Source organism: Hippocampus bargibanti, linkage group LG04 (assembly GCF_051943395.1).
Source record: "Hippocampus bargibanti isolate YZ-2025 linkage group LG04, ASM5194339v1, whole genome shotgun sequence".
Taxonomy (NCBI): Eukaryota; Metazoa; Chordata; class Actinopteri; order Syngnathiformes; family Syngnathidae; genus Hippocampus; species Hippocampus bargibanti.
In genome coordinates this window covers 21,043,151-21,067,864 of record NC_142737.1, presented here as the reverse complement: position 1 = coordinate 21,067,864, position 24,714 = coordinate 21,043,151, and the positions used below count along the sequence as shown (strand labels likewise).

Genomic DNA, 24,714 nt, shown 5'->3' with positions numbered 1-24,714 from the left:
AAATGTGAAGTTCTGCATTGGTGATGACCCAATACCAACGGTGTCTGAGGAACCGCTCAAAATCCTGGGCAGGTGGTACAATGCAAGCCCAAGAGACAAAGATCAAGTGCAGAAACTAAAGCAGGACATCAGCAAAAGTCTGGAAAACATAAACAAGACTCCACTGCCAGGCAAGCTCAAGCTCTGGTGTCTGCAGTTTGGACTTCTCCCTCGGGTAATGTGGCCACACACAGTCAATGAGGTCAACGGTGGAGAAGATGGAGCGAGCCATCACTAGATAGGTGAAAAGATGGCTTGGTGTTCCACGCTGTCTGTCCAACATCAGCCTCTATGGCAAAGGGGTCCTTGACCTTCCAATCACGAGCCTCACCGAAGAGTACAAGTGCTCTAAAGTGAGACTTCAGATGACCCTTACAGACTCCAGAGACCGGAAGATCAGTCAAGCTGCACCCCTCCTATCAACTGGACGGAAATGGACGCCATCCATCGCAGCAGGCCACAGCAGCCCTAAGGCACAGTGACATTGTGGGACACATCCAGCTAGGAAGAGGGGGCTTTGGCCTTACAAACAAACCATCTTGGCGTAAGTCTTCAACATCGGAAAGAAGGAAAATGGTGATGGAAGAGCTGCGCCGCCAAGAGGAAGCTGAAAGAACTCCGAAGGCTGTCTCTCTTGCCAAGCAGGGACAATGGATGAGTTGGGAAGGCCTGGAGAAGCGAAAGCTCAGCTGGAGGGATCTCTGGGAAATGGAGGCAAGCATCATCAGCTTCATCAATGATGTGCTCCCATCTCCAAAAAATCTCCACCAATGGTATGGCGAAGATCCAACCTGTGACCTCTGTCCAACTCCAGGAACTCTCAAACACATCCTGACCGGTTGTCAGACCAGCCTCACACAAGGCCGCTACACCTGGAGGCACAACCAGGTCCTCAAGAGTTTGAGGACCTGGTTGCTTGAGAACAAGAGGAATACCATCAACTCCTTGCCCATGAGAGCCACCACTTGCAGCACTGCACCATTGACTTTCATCCAAGAGGGAGAGAAAAAGCACAACCATCCTCAAGGTTGGAGAGTTATCCAGGGCCCGGGATTAGAAGTTGCGGGTTGACATTGGCCAGCAATTGGTTTTCCCAGCGGAGATTGCAGCCACCACCCTAAGACCAGACTTGGTGCTCTGGTCCCATTCACTCAAGGCTGTCTACATCACAGAACTCACAGTCCCGTGGGAAAACTCAGTTTAAGAGGCCTACGAGCACAAGAAGCTGCCCTACACAGAATTCGCAGTGGATGGAAAGCCAAGGTCTATCCCATTGATGTTGGATGCAGAGGGTTTGTGGCTTCCTCCACCATCAAACTGCTAAAAGACCTGGGTATCCATGGACAGGCTCTGCGGCACTCAGTTAGATCACTCTCCGAAGCGGCAGAAAGAAGCAGCCACTGGATCTGGATGAAGAGGAAGGACCCTTGTTGGGCTCATAGGTCAGCAAGCTAAGACCCCCCCCCCCCCCCCACCAGCTTCTCAACATCTGATTGGGCATGGGACACAAGTGCGGGCGTGATCAACCTGTCGCTGGCCACCATCGATGAGGGTGTCTAGTGATGAAAGGCCGAAACACCCAATGATTGTTTGGAGCACTACTGATGATGTGTCCCAAATTCACAACCTTCCCATCCCTGAGGCACAGCTCCCACACCACTCTCAACAGGCTAAATCTCATGTGAGGACCATCCATTGGCACTAACGGACAGAATAACCTCATGTCCAGTGTTTCATGATTCTAAGAATGACAAGTTTCACTACTCTTAAAAATATAATCTATATTTTATTATTTGTCAGAATTCTCATTGGAACAAATACTGTACTGTCATTTTTTTAGTGGCTTCTTGTTTTTTTTTTGCTTTTTTTAAGCAGCCAAATATTTCCACCTTGTGCTGGAAACATGCATTATAGTTGACATTTTATATTTGGGCTCCATGTAAAAGCACAAGAAAATCGATATGAAAGACAGATGATACATTTCCCATGCAATACTTTTTAATTTTTTTCCCAAACGTACTAAACATCCCCTGAAATGTGGAACTCAATCGTGTTTATGGGGGAAATGTCGAAATTTTACAACTTGGAAGGATTGCGCGACATTGGGAACAGGTGAGATTATTGACAGAAAAAAACACAATTTGATCTGGGTACTTTAACAACAGTTTAAATTGGTTATTGAAGATTAGGATTGAAAATTGGGAAAATGCACTTTCATTGTTTGAAGCTATGTTTGTTGGCTGTAAATCACAGGCAAAATAGTTATCTTCAGATGGATGTGTGCGCATATATACACATACATATATATACACATACATATATATATATACATATACATATATATATGTATATATATATATATATATATATATATATATATATATATATATAGAGTGGCTGCCTTTCCAGCAGCTCATGTATTTCGTTTTTCTACTTTCATTCCTTTCATCACTTTGCTGCTGTGAAATGTAAATTTCTCCACTGTGAGACTAATAAAGGCATATCCAATCCAATATATATAGTGTGTGTGTGTTTTTTTTACTCATCCATCCTTCACATATAAGGTCAAAAGGTTGCAAAAGTATTGTGCATGCAATGTGGAGCCCAAATGGAAACAAACACGCTGAACTCAAGTACTGTGATAACCTTGATGCACTGAGGGACTACTGTATGTGATCATGCAACTGGACGGTGACAAACGGTCATGGTCAGTTAAGGCAATGTGCATATTATGAAGTGCAAAGGACCCTTTTAAAACTGATAAACAAGCAAGGACAGTAAGGGGGATTAGTAACGTTTTGTGAGTGACAATAATAATTCCCTCTTCAAAATTCAGTCAGACTGATTTGATAGTCCCCGATGATATGTACAAAAACAGTTTGCTTATCTACTACCAACAGCCTACTGGGTCAGTTTTAAACATTTGTTTCAACTCTGTGGTTCAAATAATATCCGGAAGAAGCCGATACGGTCTGAGGCCCAATAAAGTGGTTCATGACCGACTTTAGAAAGCTTTCCTTTCCAGGCGGTCGAGAATGGCCTGGATTCTCTGCACAGCCTCCTTTCGTGCTTGACGGACATTTTCAAGTCCCCGAGTCTCCACAGAGTCCAATTCAAGCAGTTCTTTGGTTAGAAGTTCCTCCAGGCATCGATAACTCTTATCTGTTTTTTTACCCACAAACTCATCCACATCTTCCTGAAGAAGGAGCACTCTTGCCATGATTTGCTGAACCCGAGCCAAGCTGGGATTGTCGCCGATGGGTGGGGGTCCTGCTTTGCCCGGATTTTGGGCTTGGGTAGGTGCAGACGGTGGGGGCTCACCTTGTGAGTGATTTTGATCAAATTGCCCTGCGTTCTTGTAGTTTTGGGGAGGTGAACTAATTTCTGTGGGTTTCCCATTGGTGCGATTTGGGCATGTGGTTAGCCTGGGTTTTGGTCCCATTTGCGGCAGCTGGTGTTGTTGGTCCTGGAATGACACAAAGCACAAAACTATTTTGCATTTCCATGAAGAAAGCACATTACTACATCTGACTTTAAATGAGATTTGAAACCTTGGGCATTGTTTTACACTCTACAGTGGTGAGAAGGTAATAAAGAAAAAAAAATGTTACTCTACTTAACACACGCACACACATTTACTGGTGGTAACACATCATGAAACGACACCCTAATTGTGGAAATCTACACAAACTGCACAGAAGCCTACAACCCGTACCTTGGGCGAAAGATTCAAACTCCCCATGAGCTTAGCTCAGGGGTGGGCAAACTTTTTGACTCGCGGGCCGCATTGGGTTATACAATTTGACATAGGGGCCTGGCCAGGAGCATTTGGAGGGAGTGTTTGGGCCGGAAATACTAAACCTAAAGCATTAAAGGACGCCACCGGACAAGTTATGTCCATAATTTATAAAATCACTTCAAATGACTTCGACTGAGCGTATTTTACAAAGATTCCACAGCATGTAGCTATAGTTTACGTTTTAAGACTTGCGCTGAATATTCATGAAGTCTTGTTTTCGAGTTGATGACGATCCCCATGTGATGTCACGTTTGGACCGCCCCTGACCGAGAAAGCGACACACAATGCATTTTGGGTACTTTGTTTGGTCTGAAAACTTCGTGTTGATCCGTGTTGATGGCGAAATTACAAGGAAAACACATAAATAACGCCATAGTGAATCGTTGTGTGTTGCACCAAGACAACAATTTGATATTCGCTGACACAAATTCCCAGCTGACAAATCAGCCCATTTCCAACGGAGCTTGGGCGCAATCTTCTGCATTTTCCGGGTGCTACATTGCTGTCATTGACGGCTCAAATTGATATGGGAGGACTCCTTGAATCAATTGCAAACATTTATGCGTTCCTCTTCAGAACTATTTGAATCATATTCATAACTGGATGAGTAACAGGAAAACATCTTCTCCGAATCTGAAGCCATTGTTTTGATTCTCGAGCAAGGCAAGACGTCTTGGCGTAACGTCACGAACAAGGGGATGGGGACCTTCTGAAACTGGCCATTTCCGGATTCATTTTGAAGTCATTTTTATTGGTGTTTTTCATTTAACTAAAAATATCAGCCTGCCTGATTTGCGTATTTTAGATGCTATAAAATGTTTTTCTGATGTCAGTGGGAAAGAAAACAAAAGGGTGCCGGTTGTCCCTTAAATGTAGTGTGTACAAACCTCATAGCACAGTAAGAACACTACAACCCAATTTAGTAACTGTCTTTCAAATGTGAAAAATAACCCTGATCAGTTAATAAATTTGTCTCAAGGAATATGGCGTTTACATACTATTTCGCAGATACTTGGAGGAGGAAATGGAAATAGATTAAAATAACATATGCACTGTGATTTATCAAGATTGCGTCTGTTTTTAATAAGTTTTCATTGAAGGGGCAAAGTTAAAGAAATCAACATTTATTGAAAAATGGAATCACTTTCAACATTCAAAACATATTATTACACAACGAAATATTCAAGCTCAATAATACCTACTTGTGTTAAATTCCGCCAAATCATAGATGGTTTGTCCTGACCGCGCGCTCAACAAACTCTCTACTGATGCCCTCGCCTTCACGCGCAAACAATACACGTGTACCGTCGCCGAGCACACAGACGAGGCTACCTGCAGTTGAAATTTGCATACTCGGCACGGCAGCCAATCAGAAGCCGGCTTCTTTCTTCCGGACTTTTGAAAGCGTTATAAAGTCGTGCAATTGCATGTCATTTTCCAAAATAGATGCACAGAACCTCAGCCCAGAAGAAAGATTCAAAAGAAGCTAACAACATATGTGACGCTACAAAACGTACATTTACATTAAACCGTGACTGTAAAGTGTACGTGAGACTTATGAAAGGGGCTTAGTGGCTCGTAGGAAGCAATGTAAACGTTGCATTGTGCACCCCAATGACAATCGACTACTGCAGCAAAATCTACAGCCATGCACATTTACCGTAAATTAAGCAAGGTAGCATTTGTGGTAGGTACATTCTTGATTTAAAAAAAAACTTTCTAATTTGTGACAATGTTTTTTAATGTGATTAGTTGTCTCATTGTGCTTCAAGTTGTGAAAAATGGGACAGGCAACTTTTCAGTTATCTGCCCTGTTGTCCGCTAACTTTTTGTCATGAGTTTCAGACACTGTTTTTACTATAATTTGGGCAAGTTCGGCGGGCCGGATTGAAAAGCCTAACGGGCCGTGTGTAGCCCACGGGCCGTAGTTTGCCCATGTCTGGCTTAGCTCTAAATTTTCATTTTCATTCACGGGGAAAACCCACCGACATATAGTACTTTCCTATAGTTCCTTGCAATTTGCAAACACAAAGTCGTGTGAATAGATTTTAAAATATTGACATATACATACAGATAATATTCAATTGGCTCACACCTTGGATTGGTAAGGTGGTGGGGCACCACTTCCAGTCCCTGGCCAAGCTGGAGGGTGTAGCGGGCGTATTCCATAATGATTTGGAGGAAGCTGTTGGCCTGGCTGCCATTGCTGCTGTGAAGGTGAATACGTGCCAGGGTGTGGCCAAGCTTCAGCTGGGGGGTTGGTGTGCAGAGGCTGGCCCGTGGGATAGAGCGTGTTTGGAGGCATTGTATGACCACCTTCGCTGTAGTGGGAATATGGCCCTGGAGGATATCTAGGACCCTGGGCGCACACAGATGTGACACAGAGTAAGTTGCGACCAGCCAACAAAAGAATTGACCCGTTTTCAGCTTAGCTACAGATGGGAAAATTATTTAGGTCAGTGATTGGCAAAGTGCTGCTCTCCACATTTAAAGGACAACCGACGTCTCCGGACAAGTTGTGTCCATAATTTGTAAAATGGCTTCAAATGACTTCTACTGAGCGTATTTTAATAAGATTCCACCGCATATAGCTATATTTTACGTTTTAAAACTCGCGCTGAATATTCAGGAAGTGTTGTTTTTGAGTTGGTGACGAGTCCGTACGTGACGTCACTAAAGGAACGCCCCTGACTGAAAAAAGACACATTGTAGCAGTCCTTCCATCACGTCAATGTATTTTGATGTACTTGTTTGGTCTGACAAACTCGTGTTGCACCCAAAAGCCGCCAGAAGAGGGCGTCCAAGCTCCATATAAGGACTTTATCAGCCTGTGGAAACGGAGGTGGCCACAGGAGGTCTCCATTTTGTGCCTCTTTTTGGATTTTTCCCCCCCCAATGTTGCCTCAAAATGGCACGAAATAAATTATTTAATCGATTGCAAACATGTATGCTTTCCTCGTCAGAACTATTTGAATCATATTCATAACTGGATGTGTAACAAGAAAGCATATTCTCCGAATCTGAAGCCATTGTTTTAATTCGCAAGCAATGAAAGACGTCTTGGCGTGACGTCACGAACTGGGGGCGGGACTTTCTGAAAATGCCCAATTCGCAGCTCAATTTTTTGCAGATTTTGGACACCTTGTCATTCTTATTAGTGTTTTGCATTTGAATACAAATATTATACTGCGTGTGTTGGGTATTTTATATGCTATAAAATATTTTCTGATGTCAGTTAAAAAACAAAAAAGTGACAAAAAAAGTAAACAATGTAGGCATTTTGATAGGATCTGTTGCCTTCATTATGAGGCTTATATAAGGCCTTTAATTTCTCTCGACAAGATCTGTTTTTTGCTTGTTTTTTTTTTTTTTGAGGGGGCGGGGGTCACATGGTTCTTTCAACATTTTGGGTTGCCAACCCCTGGTTTATGTGATGCTTTGTGTATTTAAATGTCCTTACCCCTTGACTGTGTATACCAGGATAGTGAAGGTTTTGTGGATGTGGGTGTCCAGCAGGCCCATCGTTTTGTTCTGAAGGACAGCTCTGACTAGGGTAAGAAGCTGGAGGCGTTGTCTGAGTGTCAGCACAGTAGAAAGGGTTGGATGGGTGGAAACCGCTCGCTGAATATTGACTCTGTGCTGGGCTGTAGACACCATGGCCATTCGGATAAGCTCCAGAAATTACCTACAAAAGTTGGAGAATTGAGCCATTACAGTATTCTGTAACGCACAATTCCTATGATGCGAGAGGTCCAAGGTCCTATACAATTTCAAATGGACCTTTGAATTATTGGGCTTGCAAAACAATAATTTCAATGTGGAAAAAAATGCATTCCAGTGTCTCACGTGCCATCTCTAAAGCTTTAATTGTACATTGATACCTCGGCTTACGAACGCTTTATCTTACAAACTTTTCGCTTTACAAACATTAAATTCTCGAGAATATAATTTTGGCATACAAACTAGTTTTCAGCAAACGATCCAAACCACACAGTGCCACAGTGGCTGGCGGACTAGTTTTCAGCGGATGAACACCTAACGACACAGTCAAACAGCGCCACGGTGGCTGGCGGAGTAGTTTCCCACACCCCCTTTGAGTGCAGACGTGGTTTGCTATCAAGTTGAGTACTTTTGCTCTTAAAAAGACCCCACCACAGGCTAGTGTTAAGCCGAAGAGGGCGCAAAAGAAAATTACGGTCGAGCAGAAGAAGGAGATCATCGAAAAACGTGAACGAGGTGTGCGTTTGCGTAACTTAGCGTCCCACTACCAGTATGCTAAGTTGACCATTGCTATGTGTGGCAAAGGGTGTTTCTGTGTTGTCTAAGCAACGGTCTCAGGCAATAGAAGGGGCTGAAAAACTTCTGTTGAATTGGATTAACGAAAAGCAGCTAGACAGTCTGAGTGAGGGTATTATCGCCGGGAAAGCACGGCAACTTCACTTGGATATCATCAAGAAGCAACTACAACAACGACCATCATAAAGGTAAATAAAACAACTTTATTATATAGTAGTTTATTTCTTTAATTACAATACAATAGCACATTTATTATACATACAATAATGTATATTTTGTGTAGTTTTAAGGCTTATTTAGTAGAAAATTATGTTTTATGGGGACCTGGGAAATGATTATTCTCACTTTTAAGGGTTTCTTATGGGAAATAAATGTTTGGCAGACGAACTTTTCGCCTTACACACACTTTCTGGGAACCAATTAAGTTCGTAAGCTGAAGTATCACTGTACAGGTGATGTTGAAATGTCAATGCTTACTATAAACCTGTAGCAATTTTAACCACAGTTATACTAAAACAAATAAAACCGTTGTTGGTTCCATTCTGAACTGTCAAGTTATCATGAAAAATCAATTTATAATACAGAAGGTAATGGTAAAATAACACAAATAAAGGTTTAAAAGATTGTGATGATGACACTTCTCCACCTTTGACAGCAAGTTATGTTCAAACACAAAACGTACCTGTGGGTTATACTGTGGTTGGCCATTAGATCCAGAGGGATAGGTATTTGCATAGTGCCCCGTGGAGTGAGCCTGAGGATACCAGTAGTGTGATGGGTAGCCTGAATATTGTGGAGTGTCCTGAAAACAAGAAGAATGTGGCAAAGAACCTGGTTGTGCTATTAATTACTCTTGAGCATTTTTGAGGGGTCACTTCGTGCCAGATCTATTTGAGCTTCAACGAAAAAAACGCACTATGGCTGGTTCGAAATGTTTTTCGCCTCAATAAATATATTTGATGTGGACTGGAATCCCGTTTTTGGTCGAGTTCTCGAGTTGATCGTTTTGATGCAATACTTCGATGTTTCTCACAGATGTGGTGGGACAACTCATCTTTGGACCTCTCAAACACGATAAAAAGTAGTTGACCTCTTTTGTATCAACATATCTTAGGTATTAAAAGTCATGCAAAGAAGGTAAATCAAATTTGTATGACGCCGTTGGCAACATTTTTTTTATCATTCAATGTGAAGCACCAAGTTCTCCCTTTTCTCCAAATTATTTTCAATGAAGTCTGTCTGTATTACAATTAAAATGTTTGCTTCATTATTCTTTTGTATTTCACGTCCCTACCGAATTTCACCTTTGCTCTCATACCGGGACATAGAATCGGATACTGGTCATTCTGTCGGATGAAAGATGCATGCAATCAAGCAGAACCTAGCTGCGGTAAATCATTTCAGTTTAAATTACGGTTGCGATGTTGTTACGCAAAATTAAATGCGATTCGAAAGAAACTTAGCTGGGCTAACAAGGAAGCGCTAGCCATTACATAACAGCAATTAGCCAGTTAGCCCCGAAGCTAGCATTGGCAAGAGCTTTACATTGGCGTGCTACTTTTTTTTACCTGAAGCAGTGACACAAAACATCTAATAAGACGCCTTTATACACCGCAGGTGCTTTAGTCTGACTCACCATGTTTCTTGCGGCAGTTTCCGGGGTTATTATCCAAGTTGTACCTCAAGGGCCAGTCTGCATTAGACGGTTATGTCCGAGCTAAATGCACTCCAGGCAATATTATTGTGATGATACAACCCCTTCTGATATATTTTAAATGGCTGTAATTACAATTGTGGGAAACCAACAAAGAGGGGGCTTAAGTAGAGAGGATGTGATCAAGATCAGGAAATGATTGAATGGCTGACGACACTAAACTCGCGTCAACTTGTTTATCCTAATGAGGATGGCGAATAACTGTGAAGAGAAACCGCTCTGATATTTTTAAGGACACCACGTACAGGATAAACTAAAAGACGGCAACGCTGTCAAAAATTACATTGATCAAATAATTCAACAATTTTTATATATTTTAATATTTTACAGATAATATCAAGTCAATGTTTTAGTTCAACTTGTAACTTACACGAGTAAGACTTGATGTTATATAATCAATCTTGGTCATACAAAAAATAAACACAATATTAATTGAAATCAAGTATTTTTTTTTCAAACCCAATTTTCAAAAACACAAATCAGCATCCTCAATATCAATGAATCTGTAATTCTGTATGATTTGTGCGTTTAAGGATACAAAGAAGAAGACGAGATTCTCCGATTGCTTTTGCGGATCAGCTAATACACATACTAAATTGATGACATGATGGCCATTTTGGGAGGGACAACATTCCCCTTCATACGCAATGTGTTGATATGGAATGCGGTCGTAATTTGTGCCATTTTGAAATATTTTTCACGAGATTTACTTTTTAGTAGATGCTAAAAATAATTGTTGCGAGACTTTACATTTAAACAAAAAATAAGCCCCTCTAAATGAACTGGAGAAGAACGATTCCGAGTTCCTTTAACATTATTATACAACTCTGTATCCAGTTATATGCAGCTCAGTGTGGTTGAATCTCCAAAAGTTGATTGTTTTGTAGTCCTCACCCGTAGAATTAGAAGAGTGTCTGCCCCTCCTGTTATTTTATTGTGGTATGTGGCATGTAGATCAAATGGTCAGATCCTTTCCCTAAAAAATAAATAAATTCAACATTACCCGGAAGTTTAATCATGGTGCTTATAAAAACACTTCCGGTCTCCCCGCAGAAACCTTAGAGATGTTCATGGAGTGAAGGCATTCAAGAAATAAGATTCCAAAATGAATTACGTACCGGGGACGGCAAGCCTCATTGATGAGATTGACAGTAAGTCTTCAAGGATAATTTACTCGTGGGAAGACAGTTTACAATCTTTGCTACTGACACATTGGCCCTCAATGTTGCTGTATAATGCCCGCCTTACCTGTTCTCTACAGAAAAACATCTGGTTCTCTTACGAGATGGTAGAACACTAATCGGGTACCTCAGAAGCATTGACCAATTCGGTACGTCTTTTTTAATTAATTAACTGACCATTAGTTTTCACCAAGGCACGTGTGTAACACAATTGAACGCTTTACATTTAGAACTGATGGAAAGAGCTGTGATGGAGATTTCGCCCACTTAATTCCCTTTCTTCTCTTTCAGCCAATTTAGTTTTCCATCAGACAGTTGAACGTATCCACGTGGGCAAGAAATTTGGAGATATCCCAAGAGGAATCTTCATCGTGCGAGGAGAAAATGTGGTGCTCCTTGGCGAAATAGTACGTGTACATTTTCTTTGTTTCACACATGTTTCGGTCATTTTGATTTATCTGTATTTTGCACCGTTCTAGAAAACCGCAATTGCACTCATTTTTTTGAGTTATGCATCGCATCTTATGTCTCGTGGTATTGTTTGTTTCACAACCCCACTGTCCCAAATTATGATTAAAAAAAGTCGGCCCAACAACAATTATATGTACAAAGTCCTAGTCGTGGTCTCGTGACGACTTCGATCAGGACGTTATCCAATAATATTTTGACAGTACTACAGTGGGTTTTGTGAGGTTTGTATACTTGAGGTTTGGAATTTCTTTTCCTGTGAAATGGTGCAACAGTGTAAGATTGAACGGTTAACTTCCGACATCATCCCATCCAAACGTCCTGGATAGACAAGGGGATTCACTTGATTTTATTGTATATTGAAGACTTTTAACTTTAAGATCAAAGATGAATACATTTTTAGTTTTTTTTCATGGGTCTAGGTTTTATTTTGTGGTATTTTCATCTTGATGTGTCCAACCGCTCTAGACTGAGCACCTTTTGTTCGAAGCCACCCAATTTTCCATTGAGTAATATTTGGAACATGTGACTGATTGCCATTTGTTTGTAGTCGGTCAGGTTTTTCATTTTTATAATAATTGATTACTTGGACATTAGAAAGTGTATTTCGGCTTTGTTTCACCTGTGAAAACTGCAATTGATGCAAACATGAAGACTGGAAAAGTGTCCATGGGGAAAACGCAAACAATTTTGAAGCTAAGAGAAGCGGGAAAATTGATCATTTACTGCGCAAACATTGTTTATAGCCAAGATAACGTTTTGGAATGTCCTGAAAAAGAAACTCTTGGTGTATGTCAGTGACAGACATCAAACAGGTTGTTAGAATGTTTTTAGTCCCATTTTTTTAGAACACAAACATTGGCTTTCAATGTTTGTGCTCCCACCCTTTCCACGCTCCATTAAAAAAAAAAAAAGAAGATGGCAATACCTTTTTGTGATGACACTTCCCTTGTTGAACTTTCAGCTGCAAATATCATTTGATGCATTACCCACTCTCAATTATGGGCTTGAATTGAAAAATAAACGTCAAAATGTGAGTAAAAGAAAATGAATCAATCAAATGGCTGGAAATCAGCTATAAAAAACGACTCAGACAACTTTTGGGTGCATGGGGCGAATTCCTATACGGCGTTGACATTTAGGTGATTTATGCATTTCAGGTTGTTCATATGCAAAGCATGTAATTGTATTGTTCATGTGTAATGATATGTTATCTCTTTCATTGCAGGATGTGGATAAACCATGTGACACAGTCCTGCAACAAGTCTCCATTGAAGAGATTCTGGAGGAGCAGCGGTTGAAGCAGCAAACGAAGCAGGAGACTGAGAAAGTGAAGATGCAGGTCTTGAAAGACAGAGGCCTCTCCATCCCCAAAGTTGATAACTTGGATGAATATTAAAACGGCCTACAGCTCACGAGCTGCTTCAGTTTGTATCAGACTGGTATCTTTTTGTATCAGACTTATCTTTGTTGAATTTGATAACATGATTTTATGAGCACATGGCAACATTTTACTTTGCCTCCTTACTGTAGTGTACTGTATACATTTAATTTTAATGCACTTCTCTCCGATTTTCAGGTCATCCGTGGCAAAAAACATTTGTTGTGGCTCACTACGAATGCAATTATTTGACAGTGGCACTTTGTGTTACTCAATCAAGTGTTTGTTGTTGGAGGTATTAAGGCCTGGCAATGGTACAAAAGTAATGGCTATGCTCCATTAAAATGTTGTTGTTTTTTTAAATCATGACACTCTTTGTTCCCTTTCCATTGTAAATATCAATATCAATGAAGCATTTTGGAAGAAGCATCAAGAACTGCGTTTTAATTTCTTGCAATGGTAATCATGAGCAGAATGTGGATCACCAACCCAAGTAAATCTATAATACTGCAATTATTTTATAAAGCGTGTGGGTGGAGGGACGGGGTTGTGCCTAAATTTACCATCTCCTGTGAAAACACATTTAAATGTACATATGTGCTTACTTGCGTGCTTGCATGCGCGTTTGTGCCCTCATTTGCACCTTTTCGTTCAAAGAAAGGTATGTTTAGGTTTTGTTCCTTTAACAAAATCATTTAGAAACAGCATACGTATTTACTGGAGCCATGAAATACGATTCTTTTAAAAATCTGAGCCGTTTGTCATTACAAGTGCAAATAAATTAGGACTTTTTACATCCCATAACACCGAAGACCAACCCATTCCAGTTTTAACAAGTAATATCAGTCACCACTAGATGACAGGCATGTTTTAGTTATGCTAATACTGAATAAAAAGTACACTGTAAATTGTAGAAATGATATACAGGACAAAGTACCTCAACAATCTAAATGCAGTATTTTGAGGTTTGATTTTTGTCAAAATTGACAAAATACGTATTTTTCACTTGCTTAGTGGTTTTGTGCTGTCCTTAAATGGTAAATTTTGAGTTTTGCTGTGTGAGGACAATTGATCGTTTTTGCAAGCATTGACAAATGTATCAACATAAAATATTAAAATATTTTATTTGGTGCATAACATACATGTATTTTTTTCTATATTTAAAATAGTCTTTTTGTCATGCATCAAATTAGAAAAGCGTGTGGTCCATGTGCGGCCCAAATTTTCGTTGAACCATCAAGTACTATATTTTCCGGTGTATTAGGCACACCCAAAAGCCTTCATTTTATTCAAAAGACGACCCTGCGCCTTATTTTCAGGTGTACCTTACATGCGAAGTAATATTGAGCCCCAACAGGTCTTGCAATGACTGTCAGCAGCCACTACTCACTCCATTCCACCTGTAGAAGTGGTGCGTAACCCGAACCTCTACTGTAGCGCCTTATAATGTGGGGTGCCTTATATTTGGAAAGATTTTGTCCATATTTTTATATTATATTTGGACAACTTTCATATATTGAAGGTGCGCCTTATAGTCCGGTGTGCCTTATACACCGGAAAAATACGGTATTTAAGTTGCCCGTTGTTGAAAAAAAATAAAAAATTCGTACCCCATCCTCCAAAATATTGAGAATAGACTACTGGCATAAATAACCAAACGTATGTTTGTCATTAACTAATGTAGCCACAAGGGGGCACAAGCCAGTGTCTTATTGTGCCGGTCCAAAGCCCAGATAAATACAGAGGGTTGTGTCAGGAAGGCCATCCGACGTAAAAAAAAATTGCCAAAACAAATATGCGAATCAAACCTATGAATCCCATACCGGATCGATCGAGGCCCGGGTTAACAACGGCCGCCATTGGTACTGTTGACCTTCAGGGTGCCAGTGGAAAATGGACTACCGTTGGTCGAAGAAGGAGAGGAGGGAGGTGTGCCCAGAGGAAAAGAGAGAAATGGAACGCCAAGAGTATAGAACTAAGAGTAGGAACTTTGAATGTAGGAACAATGACAGGTAAAGGTAGAGAGCTGGTTGACATGATGCAGAGAAGGAAGGTCGACATACTGTGTGTCCAGGAGACCTGGTGGAAAGGGAGCAAGGCTCGAAGCTTAGGGTCAGGGTTTAAGTTGTTCTATCATGGTGAAGACAGAAAGAGAAATGGAGTTGGGGTTATCTTAAAAGAGGAGTTTGTTAGGAATGTCTTAGAAGTAAAAAGAGTATCAGATAGAATGATGAGTCTGAAGCTAGAAATTGAAGGCGTGATGTTCAATGTTGTTTGTGGGTATGCCCCACAAGTAGGATGTGAGCTGGCGGAGAAGGAGAAATTTGAAGTCATGCAGACCATCCCGAGAAGTGAAAGGGTTGTAATTGGTGGAGACTTCAATGGACATGTTGGCGCAGGAAACAAAGATGATGAGGAGGTGATGGGCAGGTTTGGACTCCAGATGAAGAACTGACTTTGCTAAGAGAATGCAAATGGCTATTGTGAATACTTTCTTTCAGAAGAGACAGGAACATAGGGTGACCTATAAGAGTGGAGACAGAAGTACACAGGTAGACTACATTTTGTATCAACGGCGCCATCTAAAGGAAATCAGTGACTGCAAAGTAGTGGTTGGTGAGAGTGTAGCCAGTCAGCATAGGTTGGTGGTTTGTAGGATGACGCTGGCAGTGAGGAAGATGAAGAAACCAAAGGCTGAAGTGAGGACAAAATGGTGAAAGTTGAAAAAGGAAGAGTGTTGCATGACATTTAGGAAGGAGGTAAGACAAGCAGTGGGTGGGCAAGTGGTCCTTCCAGATGACTGGCAAACTACAGCGAACATAATCAGAAACACAGGTCGGAAAGTAATTGGTGTATCGAGTGGAAGAAAGGTAGATAAGGAGACTTGGTGGTGGAATGGGGACGTGCAGGAGTGTATACAGAGAAAGAGGTTAGCAAAGAAGAAGTGGGACACTGAGAGGACGGACGAGAGTAGACAGCAGTACAAGGAGATGCAGCACACGGTTAAAGTAAAGGTGGCAAAGGCCAAACAAGAGGCCTATGATGACTTATATGCTCGGCTGGACAGCAAGGAAGGTGAGACTGATCTTTATTGGCTGGCGAGACAGAGAGACAAAGATGGTAAGGACCTGCAGCAGGTTCGGGTGATTAAGGATAGAGATGGCAATGTATTAACAGGTGCCAGTAGTGTGATGGCAAGATGGAAAGAGTACTTTGAAGAATTGATGAATGAGGAAAATGAGAAGGAACAAAGAGTAGAAGACGTGACTGTTGTGGACCAAGACATAGCAAGCATTAGCAAGTGAAGTGAGGAGGGCGCTGAAGAGGATGAAGGGGGGAAAGGCACTTGGGCCTGATGATTTACCAATCGAGGTATGGAAGTGTCTTGGAGAGGTGGTGGTGGTGTTCCTGACTGGGTTATTCAACAAGATCTTAGATAGTGAACAGATGCCTGAAGAATGGAGACGAAGTGTACTCGTGCCCATTTTTAAGACAAAGGAGATGTGCAGAGTTGTACTAATTACAGAGGAATAAAGTTGATGAGCCATACAATGAAACTCTGGGAAAGAGTAGTTGAAGCTAGACCAGGGGTGGGCAAACTTTTTGACTCGCGGGCCGCACTGGGTTCTAAAATTTGACAGAGGGGCCGGGCCAGGAGCATTTGGAGGGAGTGTTTGGGCCGGAAATACTAAACCTAAAGCATTAAAGGACAACCGACGCCTCCCGACAAGTTATGTCCATAATTTATAAAATCACTTCAAATGACTTTGACTGAGCGTATTTTACAAAGATTCCACAGCATATAGCTATAGTTTACGTTCTAAGACTTGTGCTGTATATTCACTAAGTCTTGGTTTCGAGTTGATGACGATCCCCATGTGACGTCACGTTTGGACCGCCCCTGACCGAGAAAGCGACACACAATGCATTTTGGGTACTTTGTTTGGTCTGAAAACTTCGTGTTGATGGCGAAATTAGAGGGAAAACACATAAATAACGCCATGGTGAATCGTTGTGTGTTGCACCAAGACAACTATTTGATATTCGCTGACACAAATTCCCAGCTGACAAATCAGCCCATTTCCAACGGAGCTTGGGCGCAATCTTCTGCATTTTCTGGGTGCTACATTGCTGTAATTGGCGGTTCGAATTGATATGGGAGGACTCCTTGAATCATTTGCAAACATTTATGCTTTCCTCTTCAGAACTATTTGAATCATATTCATAACTGGATGAGTAACAAGAAAACATCTTCTCCGAATCTGAAGCCATTGTTTTGATTCTCGAGCAAGGCAAGACGTCATGGCGTGACGTCACGAACAAAGGGGTGGGACCTTCTGAAACTGGCCATTTCCGGATTCATTTTGAAGTCATTTTTATTGGTGTTTTTCATTTAACTAAAAATATCAGCCTGCCTGTTTTGGGTATTATAGATGCTATAAAACGTTTTTATAATGTCAGTGGGAAACACAAAAAAATGGTGCCGGTTGTCCTTTAAATGTAGTGTGTACAAACCTCATAGCACAGTAAGAACCCAATTTATTAACTGTCTTTCAAATGTGAAAAATATCCCTGATCAGTTAATAAATTTTGAGGGGTCTTGCTGTGAAGATGCCGGGTTCACGGGCAGCTGGGAAATCTGGGTGTTTCCATTTGGAGAGTTGATTGGGCTGAGGAGGAGGGAAAAAATGCTCCTGGTGTTGTGTCCGGAGGAATGAGAGGAGGAGAGTTGCTTTGTCAACGTGTTTACTGTGCCACCATCTTAGTCTACCTGCGGTCGTGACGTCACCGCTGCTTTTCGACCTGTCGCAACATTCTGTAGCAGTGTGACATATGCTACATTTACCCCCCCCCTCCCTGAAGGAACCAAAACACTCTGTAACAAGGGAAACCGGGTAGACTGCCGGTTTCCCTGCTTAGCCGTGTGGGTTATTCTGCCACGCGATAGGCTAAGCACTGGCTAGGGACATTCAAAATCGGTGATAATTGTCCAAATACCGAGGGCAAAGGCGAACGCGAGCTGGCCGAGGCTCTGGCCCCACGGGCACGGCTGGTTCACGACGCTCTTCGAGGCGTCAGTAGTTTTTGCCTGAGAAGTCGTTCGAGGGGGTCGGTGCCGCCACTCTCCTTAGGCGGCTGGCATGCCAACGGGACCCGTCAGCCAGACAGAAAGTGGTCGGTCCGAGTTGGGCGGTAATCTGGACTGGTGCTGTCCAGAATGAGTCCAATTTGTGAGAGCAGCACGGCCGGCGAATGCGGACCCAGTCCGACACAGTAAGTGTGCGTTGCTTCGTCCGGCGCTTCTCGTTGGGCCCTCTGCTGGCTGAGGAAGAGTAGGGAAGGCCGTCTGCTTGGTTGGAGCTTCCTCCACCCCCGTTGGCCTGGGGGTGAATTGGGGCACCCGCACTGTCAGAGATGGAAAAGCCGAGTGCACAAAACAAGTCCAAGCCCAAGAGGTTGGCGCCGTGACGGGACACTTGGAAAGTGAAAGCAGGGAGAGTCCTTGAGCCATAGCGCACCGTGAAGGTGGCAGTGCCCACCATACCAATCTTAGTTTGGCCATAGCCAAACAAGTCCTCAGCGTTGGCCTCGATCGGGAGATGAGGAAATAGCCGTCGAACTGTGGACACGTTCAACAGTGACCTGGAGGCTGCCGTGTCGAGCAGGAGTGGTAAGCTCACTCCATCCAGTTCCACTGTGCACCACTTGAATGGCTTGGCGCGCGAGCCCACGCAGTGGATGGTGGTTCGCCTCGGCTGGTCTGGTGAGCGGGATGATATGTTTGTCGACGTAGGGGCGGAGCGGCACATCCTGGAGAAGTGATTCATCTTCTCGCAGCGTTGGCATCGTTGTCCGGTGGCCTTGCAAGCGGGCGCGCGTGTGGCGTGCGAGGCAGACCCACAGTTGGCACAAGGTCTGCGTGTGTTGGTCCGTTGATGTCTGACGACATTCATCTCGGTACGGTCGTAGGTGAAGGTGGGAGCAGAGCGGCACATCCTTGCGAAATGATTCATCTTCCCGCAGCGTTGGCATCGTTGTCCGGTGGCTCTGCAAGTGGGCGCACGTGTGGGGTGCGAGGCTGACCCACAGTTGGCACAAGGCGTGCGTGCATCGGCCCCTTGACGTCTGGCCACATTTATCTCTGCACCGTCGTATGTAGAGGTGGAGTCGTAGGTGGCGGTGGCTTCTGGGAGTGGCGAGGTTGGAGCAACAATCTGTGCCAATGCGGGAGAGTGTGAAGGTGTGGGTGGGTTCACAAGCCGAGCCGTTAGTTGTGCTGCGTTCTCCAATTGGAACGCCATCTCCACAGCCTTCGATAGTGGGAGGTCGTCAGGGGACAATAGTAGTTTTTCCCGTAGCTTGGGATCAATTGTGTGCTCCGCTAGTTGATCCCTTATCATTTCCTCCTCCAAGCGGCCGAATTTACAGAGGCCCGCTAAACACCTCAAATCGGCCACGTAGTGGTGCACTGACTCGCCTGTTCGTTGCCGTCGTTGACGGAAGGCAATCCGCCGGACAATCACGCCCTGAGGTGGGGCGAAATGTCGGGCCAATAAAGTGACACAATCCCCGTATGTCTTCGCGGGTCCAAGAGAGCGAAAAATGCGCTGCCCCTCACTACCTAAACTGTGTATTAGCATAGCCGTTCGGCGTGCTTCGCTTGCCTCGTTTAGTCCGGTCGCCGTCAGATACGTCGTAAACGAGTCATACCAGCGGGACCACGGGACTGGTGGCTCACCGGGGAGCGCGAGAAACGAGGGGAGGGGAGCTGTGTAGAAGTCCATCTTCGTCGCCAATGTTGTGTCCGGAGGAATGAGAGGAGGAGAGTTGCTTTGTCAACGTGTTTACTGTGCCACCATCTTAGTCTACCTGCGGTCGTGACGTCACCGCTGCTTTTCGACCTGTCGCAACATTCTGTAGCAGTGTGACATATGCTACACCTGGCTGGCTCGCCAATAAAGAGTTTGATGGTTCTCTTTATTTGTAAGTAGGTTCGTTGTCAGATCTCCCAGGCAGGTGACGCGCAGAGCTTGATCGTGGCGTGGAGTTGAGCAAGTCGTGCCGTGATGTCCGTCCGACGCCCGGCGCGAGCCGGGCGCCTGAGCGGGTCCGTGCAAGTCTCTTTGGGTCTGTGAGTCCGAGATGATTCTGCCCCGTGGTTCGCCCAATCTCTCTGTCCCGCGACAGCTCCTTTTATACAATTTGCAAGCGTGTGCTATGCGTCAGGGTGATACGCACAACAAGGAGATCAAGGAATTGAAAGACATGAAAGTGTTGAAAGACGCACTTCAAAATCATACACTCGTGTGACGCAACAATACATTTCCCCCCAATGTTGCCTCAAAATGGCACGGAATAAATTCTTTAATGGATTGCAAAAATGTATGTTTTCCTCTTCAGAACTATTTGAATCATATTCATAACTGGATGAGTAACAAGAAAGCATATTCTCCAAATCCGAAGCCATTGTTTTGATTTTCCAGCAATGCAAGACGTCTTGGCGTGACGTCACGACCTGGGGGCGAGACCTTCTGAAAATGCCCAATTCGCAGCTCAATTTTTGTTGCAGATTTTGGACACTTTAAGTCATTTTTATTGGTGTTTTGCATTTGAGTAAAAATATACTGCGTGTTTTGGGTATTTTAGGTGCTATAAAACGTTTTTCTGATGACAGTTAGGAAACAAAAAAGTGAAGTCGGTTGTCCAAAGGACAACCGACGTCTCCGGACAAGTTGTGTCCATAATCTGGCTGGCATAATAAAATGGCTTCAAATGACTTCTACTGAGCGTATTTTACAAAGGTTGTCGGTTGTCCTTTAATGTCGGTGAGGATTTGTTGCAGGGTCCAACAGAGGCTTTGACTGATTGCCACGGGACACAATATTATTTTTTTAACTTTTGAAAGCACAATGTAAATAAAGATGTATTTTATGTGTTCTCTCTATTTATGGGCCTTGTCTTAAAATAGCTTTGGGGAAAAACACTGTTCTCAAGCAATACGAGTATCATTGTCAGCAATCGTAGATATTTTACTTTGAGGATTAAAACAAAATGTGTTCTCTTCCGGTGAGTTTTAGTGGGCTTGACACAGTTGGGCGCCGTTGGTCCAGCCCACGTTTGTAGACGTACGTACGTACGTACGTACGTAGGGCAGAGGGGCGCACTGACGTCCCCTTTACTGCACTCAGCCAACCTCTGCTGCCGAAACGTGAATCTGTCGGTGTCCGCTGGTGCGATGCTGTGAGAAATCACCCCAAGAGTCACACTGGTTTCTCCAGAGTTATTCTTCTATACCCTGGTGGACATATTCTGTAGCCGAATCACGCATGAGATGCCTTTGCGGTAGTAGAAATGCTGCAGCGCACTATCATCCCACAAAGAGAAACCAAGTCCGTGTTGCACTGCAAGCAGACATTTGATATCCTTTTTGATCTTATTCGACTTTGTCATGAGTAAAATTTGTTTGGCTGCTAACGAGGAGTGAAGACGCATTCTCGCGGGCCTCGCAAGCCCAAAGGACAGTGGTTTCGCTGCAGGCGTCTGTGCACCGTGAGCCTCTACATTCAGGATTTTGTTCTTTTCTTCCTCCTCTTGTTTTTGTTTTATTTCTTATTTTGATGGAGCTGGAGAACATCGTGGCCAACACTGTCCTGCTTAAAGCAAGAGAAGGTAAGTTAACGCAAGATGCAAGTGTCTCTGGTTCTTTCTCGGTGAAATGTGTGTCAAGATAAGATGGAGAAGAGCTGGTCATGACTGCAGGAAAACCTCGCCAATGATTTCCACACTTTGTGCAACGTTACTGCCAATGTTTGGAACTGTTGAGATCTTCAGCGCTTTCGCGATACATTTGGGAGAATAAAGAGTCGAGATGGTCCTCTTGTTTAGATCATACAAGTAGGACATTTATTTGCCGGAGCACAGAGAGCAGCCGCTGCGCTCATCGTCGTACGAGAAGTCACACACACATAGAAATACACTGGCTTTGATCGCTGTCAAACCACGTGATGTCGCGTTGTGGCGGGGTTACCTGATCTGCTCAGTATTACAGCATTACACAAAATGAGGATACAATCTAACTTTCTTAACACGCCCACATATACTCAGTTTGCTGTCATGTAAACCAAAACAAATAGAACAATTTGACCTGTGTCTTACACATTTCAGCTTCCAAAAACAATGGGTGTAAACTCTCAAATACAATTGTTTTTGCATATTGGTAGTCGTCAATAATGAAATTACCGTCCCATATGATTTTGATCACCTTATCAATTCATAACTCTTTGGCATACATACAATAATCACCTGGGTTTTGCTTATACTCATTATCGGTTAAATAATCATGTAAGACCTTGTTCCCGTTTCGGCCACATTGTTTGAAACCCAGTGACGTGCAGTCAGTGGAGGCAGGTGAGGCTATTTACCGTTCATATCCTCAGTCGAGACGAGCGTTGAGGCAGCAGCCGGCTGAGCCTCACCATGGATTGCGCAATCACTATGCTCACTGTGCTGGCTTGCTCTGCAGTGAGACCGCATTGCTGTCCTTCTGCATATCGCTATTAAAGTGCTCAAACACTTTTAGTATATGAACTACATTTCTACAGTTTAGCTGGTGTATATAATGTAGTTATTTTACATTATAAACACTGTACTACAGTGTTTATTTTATTTTAATCAAAACTGTGTGCATAGGTGAGGCACACAGTTCTCCTGCCTCATGACAGGGGGCGCTGGTGATTACCGATTCTTCTTGCCCCTCCTTGGCTGCAGAATAATAGAATTAGTGAGAGCAAGCTACAGTAAACAGTTAGCAAGTTAAGTGCAACCATCCAGTTATTTTTTCGTGTTGCTTGGCCTTATTTTCAGAATGGAGGATTACATATCTAAATTGAAAGAAATAGAGAGACTTTTAAAACTGAAGAAGGAGCGGTGCATGGACTTCTTTTATAAGTAAAGGTAACACGATAATCATGTTTTTCTATTCTTTTTTTCTATACTACAGTTTATATAAAGAATGCTGACATGACATTTTAAACAAAACACGTTAACTGTTGCTAATCAAATTGTGAATAAGCTACTCTGTAGAGTTCATATGTATGTACATCTGACAGTGATGACGTCAGTGCCTCACCAGCCATGAACCTCACCACACGTCACTGATGAAACCGTATAGTGATTTTTCTAGTTTGTAAACTAGACCATCATCTTTTTCTCCATTTTCCAGAACTGCTTTTTGAAGCCCCACTCTTATACCTGTTTGATTGGCTGTTGGTGAAAACGTCTGTTTTTCACCTGCCTGTAGCCCTTTGCTACAAATCATGCTTTGTATTTGTCTCTGACATCTACATCACGTTTGATAGCATATACCCATTTACCCCCCACTGTTTTCTTGCCCGCAGGTAGGGTTGTCACAGTAAATGTGTTGTTGTAATTTAATGACTGAATTTCCTCATCCATGGCTTTTGCCCATTCTTGAGAATAATTTGATCTCATTGCCTCTGCATATGTTTGCGGAACACCACGCACAGCTCTGTACCAGTAGTCCACTGTGGTGTGTCCCTCATCGTTATCACTGTACTCAATCACAAAATCATCAAGGTGACTAGGTCTCTTTCTTTCCCTAGTAGGATACCTTCTATTTTCAGGTTCATCATTTGTGTCACTTTGTGTGAGGTTATGTTCATGTGGCCTAATCTCTGTGACTGTACTGTCGTGTGCATCCCTGTCTTTTATACATGACTCTTGGGCTCTCTTATTAGGCTTCTGAAAGACCTCACTAATCTTAGGCCTTAACCTCATGCCATAATATGTGTTTTCATCTGTTTAATTTTGTCCGACCTTTTGTATTCAGTGCATTTTTGCCTTCTTTAAACATCACTGTTGCCCCGTTGGTGGTCGCCTTCTTTACAGACAAAATGTCTTGGGGGTATGAAGGAATGTATAAAGTGTCTCTATCAGCGTTACTTTATGTCTTTGTCCTTTGATGTCATTCAAAGTGATCTCAGCATCTCCCCTTTTATGTGCGACTCCGCTGCATTGTGTGCCGTCCGCCAGCTCCACGCGGTGTTTTTCCGGTCTGAAGGTGCTTTTGATTTGAATCATATTCATAACTGGATGAGTAACAAGAAAGCATATTCTCCAAATCCGAAGCCATTGTTTTGATTTTCCAGCAATGCAAGACGTCTTGGCGTGACGTCACGACCTGGGGGCGAGACCTTCTGAAAATGCCCAATTCGCAGCTCAATTTTTGTTGCAGATTTTGGACACTTTAAGTCATTTTTATTGGTGTTTTGCATTTGAGTAAAAATATACTGCGTGTTTTGGGTATTTTAGGTGCTATAAAACGTTTTTCTGATGACAGTTAGGAAACAAAAAAGTGAAGTCGGTTGTCCAAAGGACAACCGACGTCTCCGGACAAGTTGTGTCCATAATCTGGCTGGCATAATAAAATGGCTTCAAATGACTTCTACTGAGCGTATTTTACAAAGGTTGTCGGTTGTCCTTTAATGTCGGTGAGGATTTGTTGCAGGGTCCAACAGAGGCTTTGACTGATTGCCACGGGACACAATATTATTTTTTTAACTTTTGAAAGCACAATGTAAATAAAGATGTATTTTATGTGTTCTCTCTATTTATGGGCCTTGTCTTAAAATAGCTTTGGGGAAAAACACTGTTCTCAAGCAATACGAGTATCATTGTCAGCAATCGTAGATATTTTACTTTGAGGATTAAAACAAAATGTGTTCTCTTCCGGTGAGTTTTAGTGGGCTTGACACAGTTGGGCGCCGTTGGTCCAGCCCACGTTTGTAGACGTACGTACGTACGTACGTACGTAGGG

The 24,714-nt window shown here is 42.9% G+C and overlaps 2 protein-coding genes across 3 annotated transcripts; one reads left to right on the top strand and one right to left on the bottom strand.

The window, feature by feature from the left end:
* Positions 1 to 1,805: 1,805 nt before the first annotated feature.
* Positions 1,806 to 10,867, bottom strand: bag4 (BAG cochaperone 4). Its single transcript, XM_088993875.1, has 6 exons — positions 10,852 to 10,867; positions 10,743 to 10,771; positions 8,817 to 8,936; positions 7,299 to 7,523; positions 5,934 to 6,197; positions 1,806 to 3,505 (listed from the first exon to the last, which is right to left on the bottom strand). Exons 1-6 carry the CDS (start codon positions 10,865 to 10,867, stop codon positions 3,044 to 3,046), a joined length of 1,116 nt encoding a protein of 371 aa, XP_088850001.1. The 3' UTR covers positions 1,806 to 3,043.
* Positions 8,208 to 13,307, top strand: lsm1 (LSM1, U6 small nuclear RNA associated). 2 transcript variants are annotated; one of them, XM_088994673.1, is made up of 5 exons: positions 8,208 to 8,322; positions 10,902 to 10,999; positions 11,110 to 11,178; positions 11,321 to 11,436; positions 12,726 to 13,307. In XM_088994673.1, exons 2-5 carry the CDS (start codon positions 10,954 to 10,956, stop codon positions 12,894 to 12,896), a joined length of 402 nt encoding a protein of 133 aa, XP_088850799.1. In that variant the 5' UTR covers positions 8,208 to 8,322; positions 10,902 to 10,953; the 3' UTR covers positions 12,897 to 13,307. The 2 variants fall into 2 exon arrangements, with proteins under 2 accessions (XP_088850799.1, XP_088850798.1); XM_088994672.1 differs by lacking the exon at positions 8,208 to 8,322 and adding an exon at positions 8,944 to 9,524.
* Positions 13,308 to 24,714: the final 11,407 nt, after the last annotated feature.

What these genes read in the sequence shown, in the direction of transcription:
- bag4 (XM_088993875.1), bottom strand. An exon ending in ACACTCTTCTAATTCTACGG is followed by an intron (nt 8,937 to 10,742) that starts GTGAGGACTACA and finishes TCTTGTTTTCAG; the next exon opens with GACACTCCACAATATTCAGG. An exon ending in CACCACCTTACCAATCCAAG is followed by an intron (nt 3,506 to 5,933) that starts GTGTGAGCCAAT and finishes GTGTCATTCCAG; the next exon opens with GACCAACAACACCAGCTGCC.
- lsm1 (XM_088994673.1), top strand. Translation starts at nt 10,954, where the DNA reads ATGAATTACGTACCGGGGACGGCAAGCCTCATTGATGAGATTGACA. An exon ending in CCTCATTGATGAGATTGACA is followed by an intron (nt 11,000 to 11,109) that starts GTAAGTCTTCAA and finishes TGTTCTCTACAG; the next exon opens with AAAAACATCTGGTTCTCTTA. An exon ending in TGGTGCTCCTTGGCGAAATA is followed by an intron (nt 11,437 to 12,725) that starts GTACGTGTACAT and finishes CTTTCATTGCAG; the next exon opens with GATGTGGATAAACCATGTGA.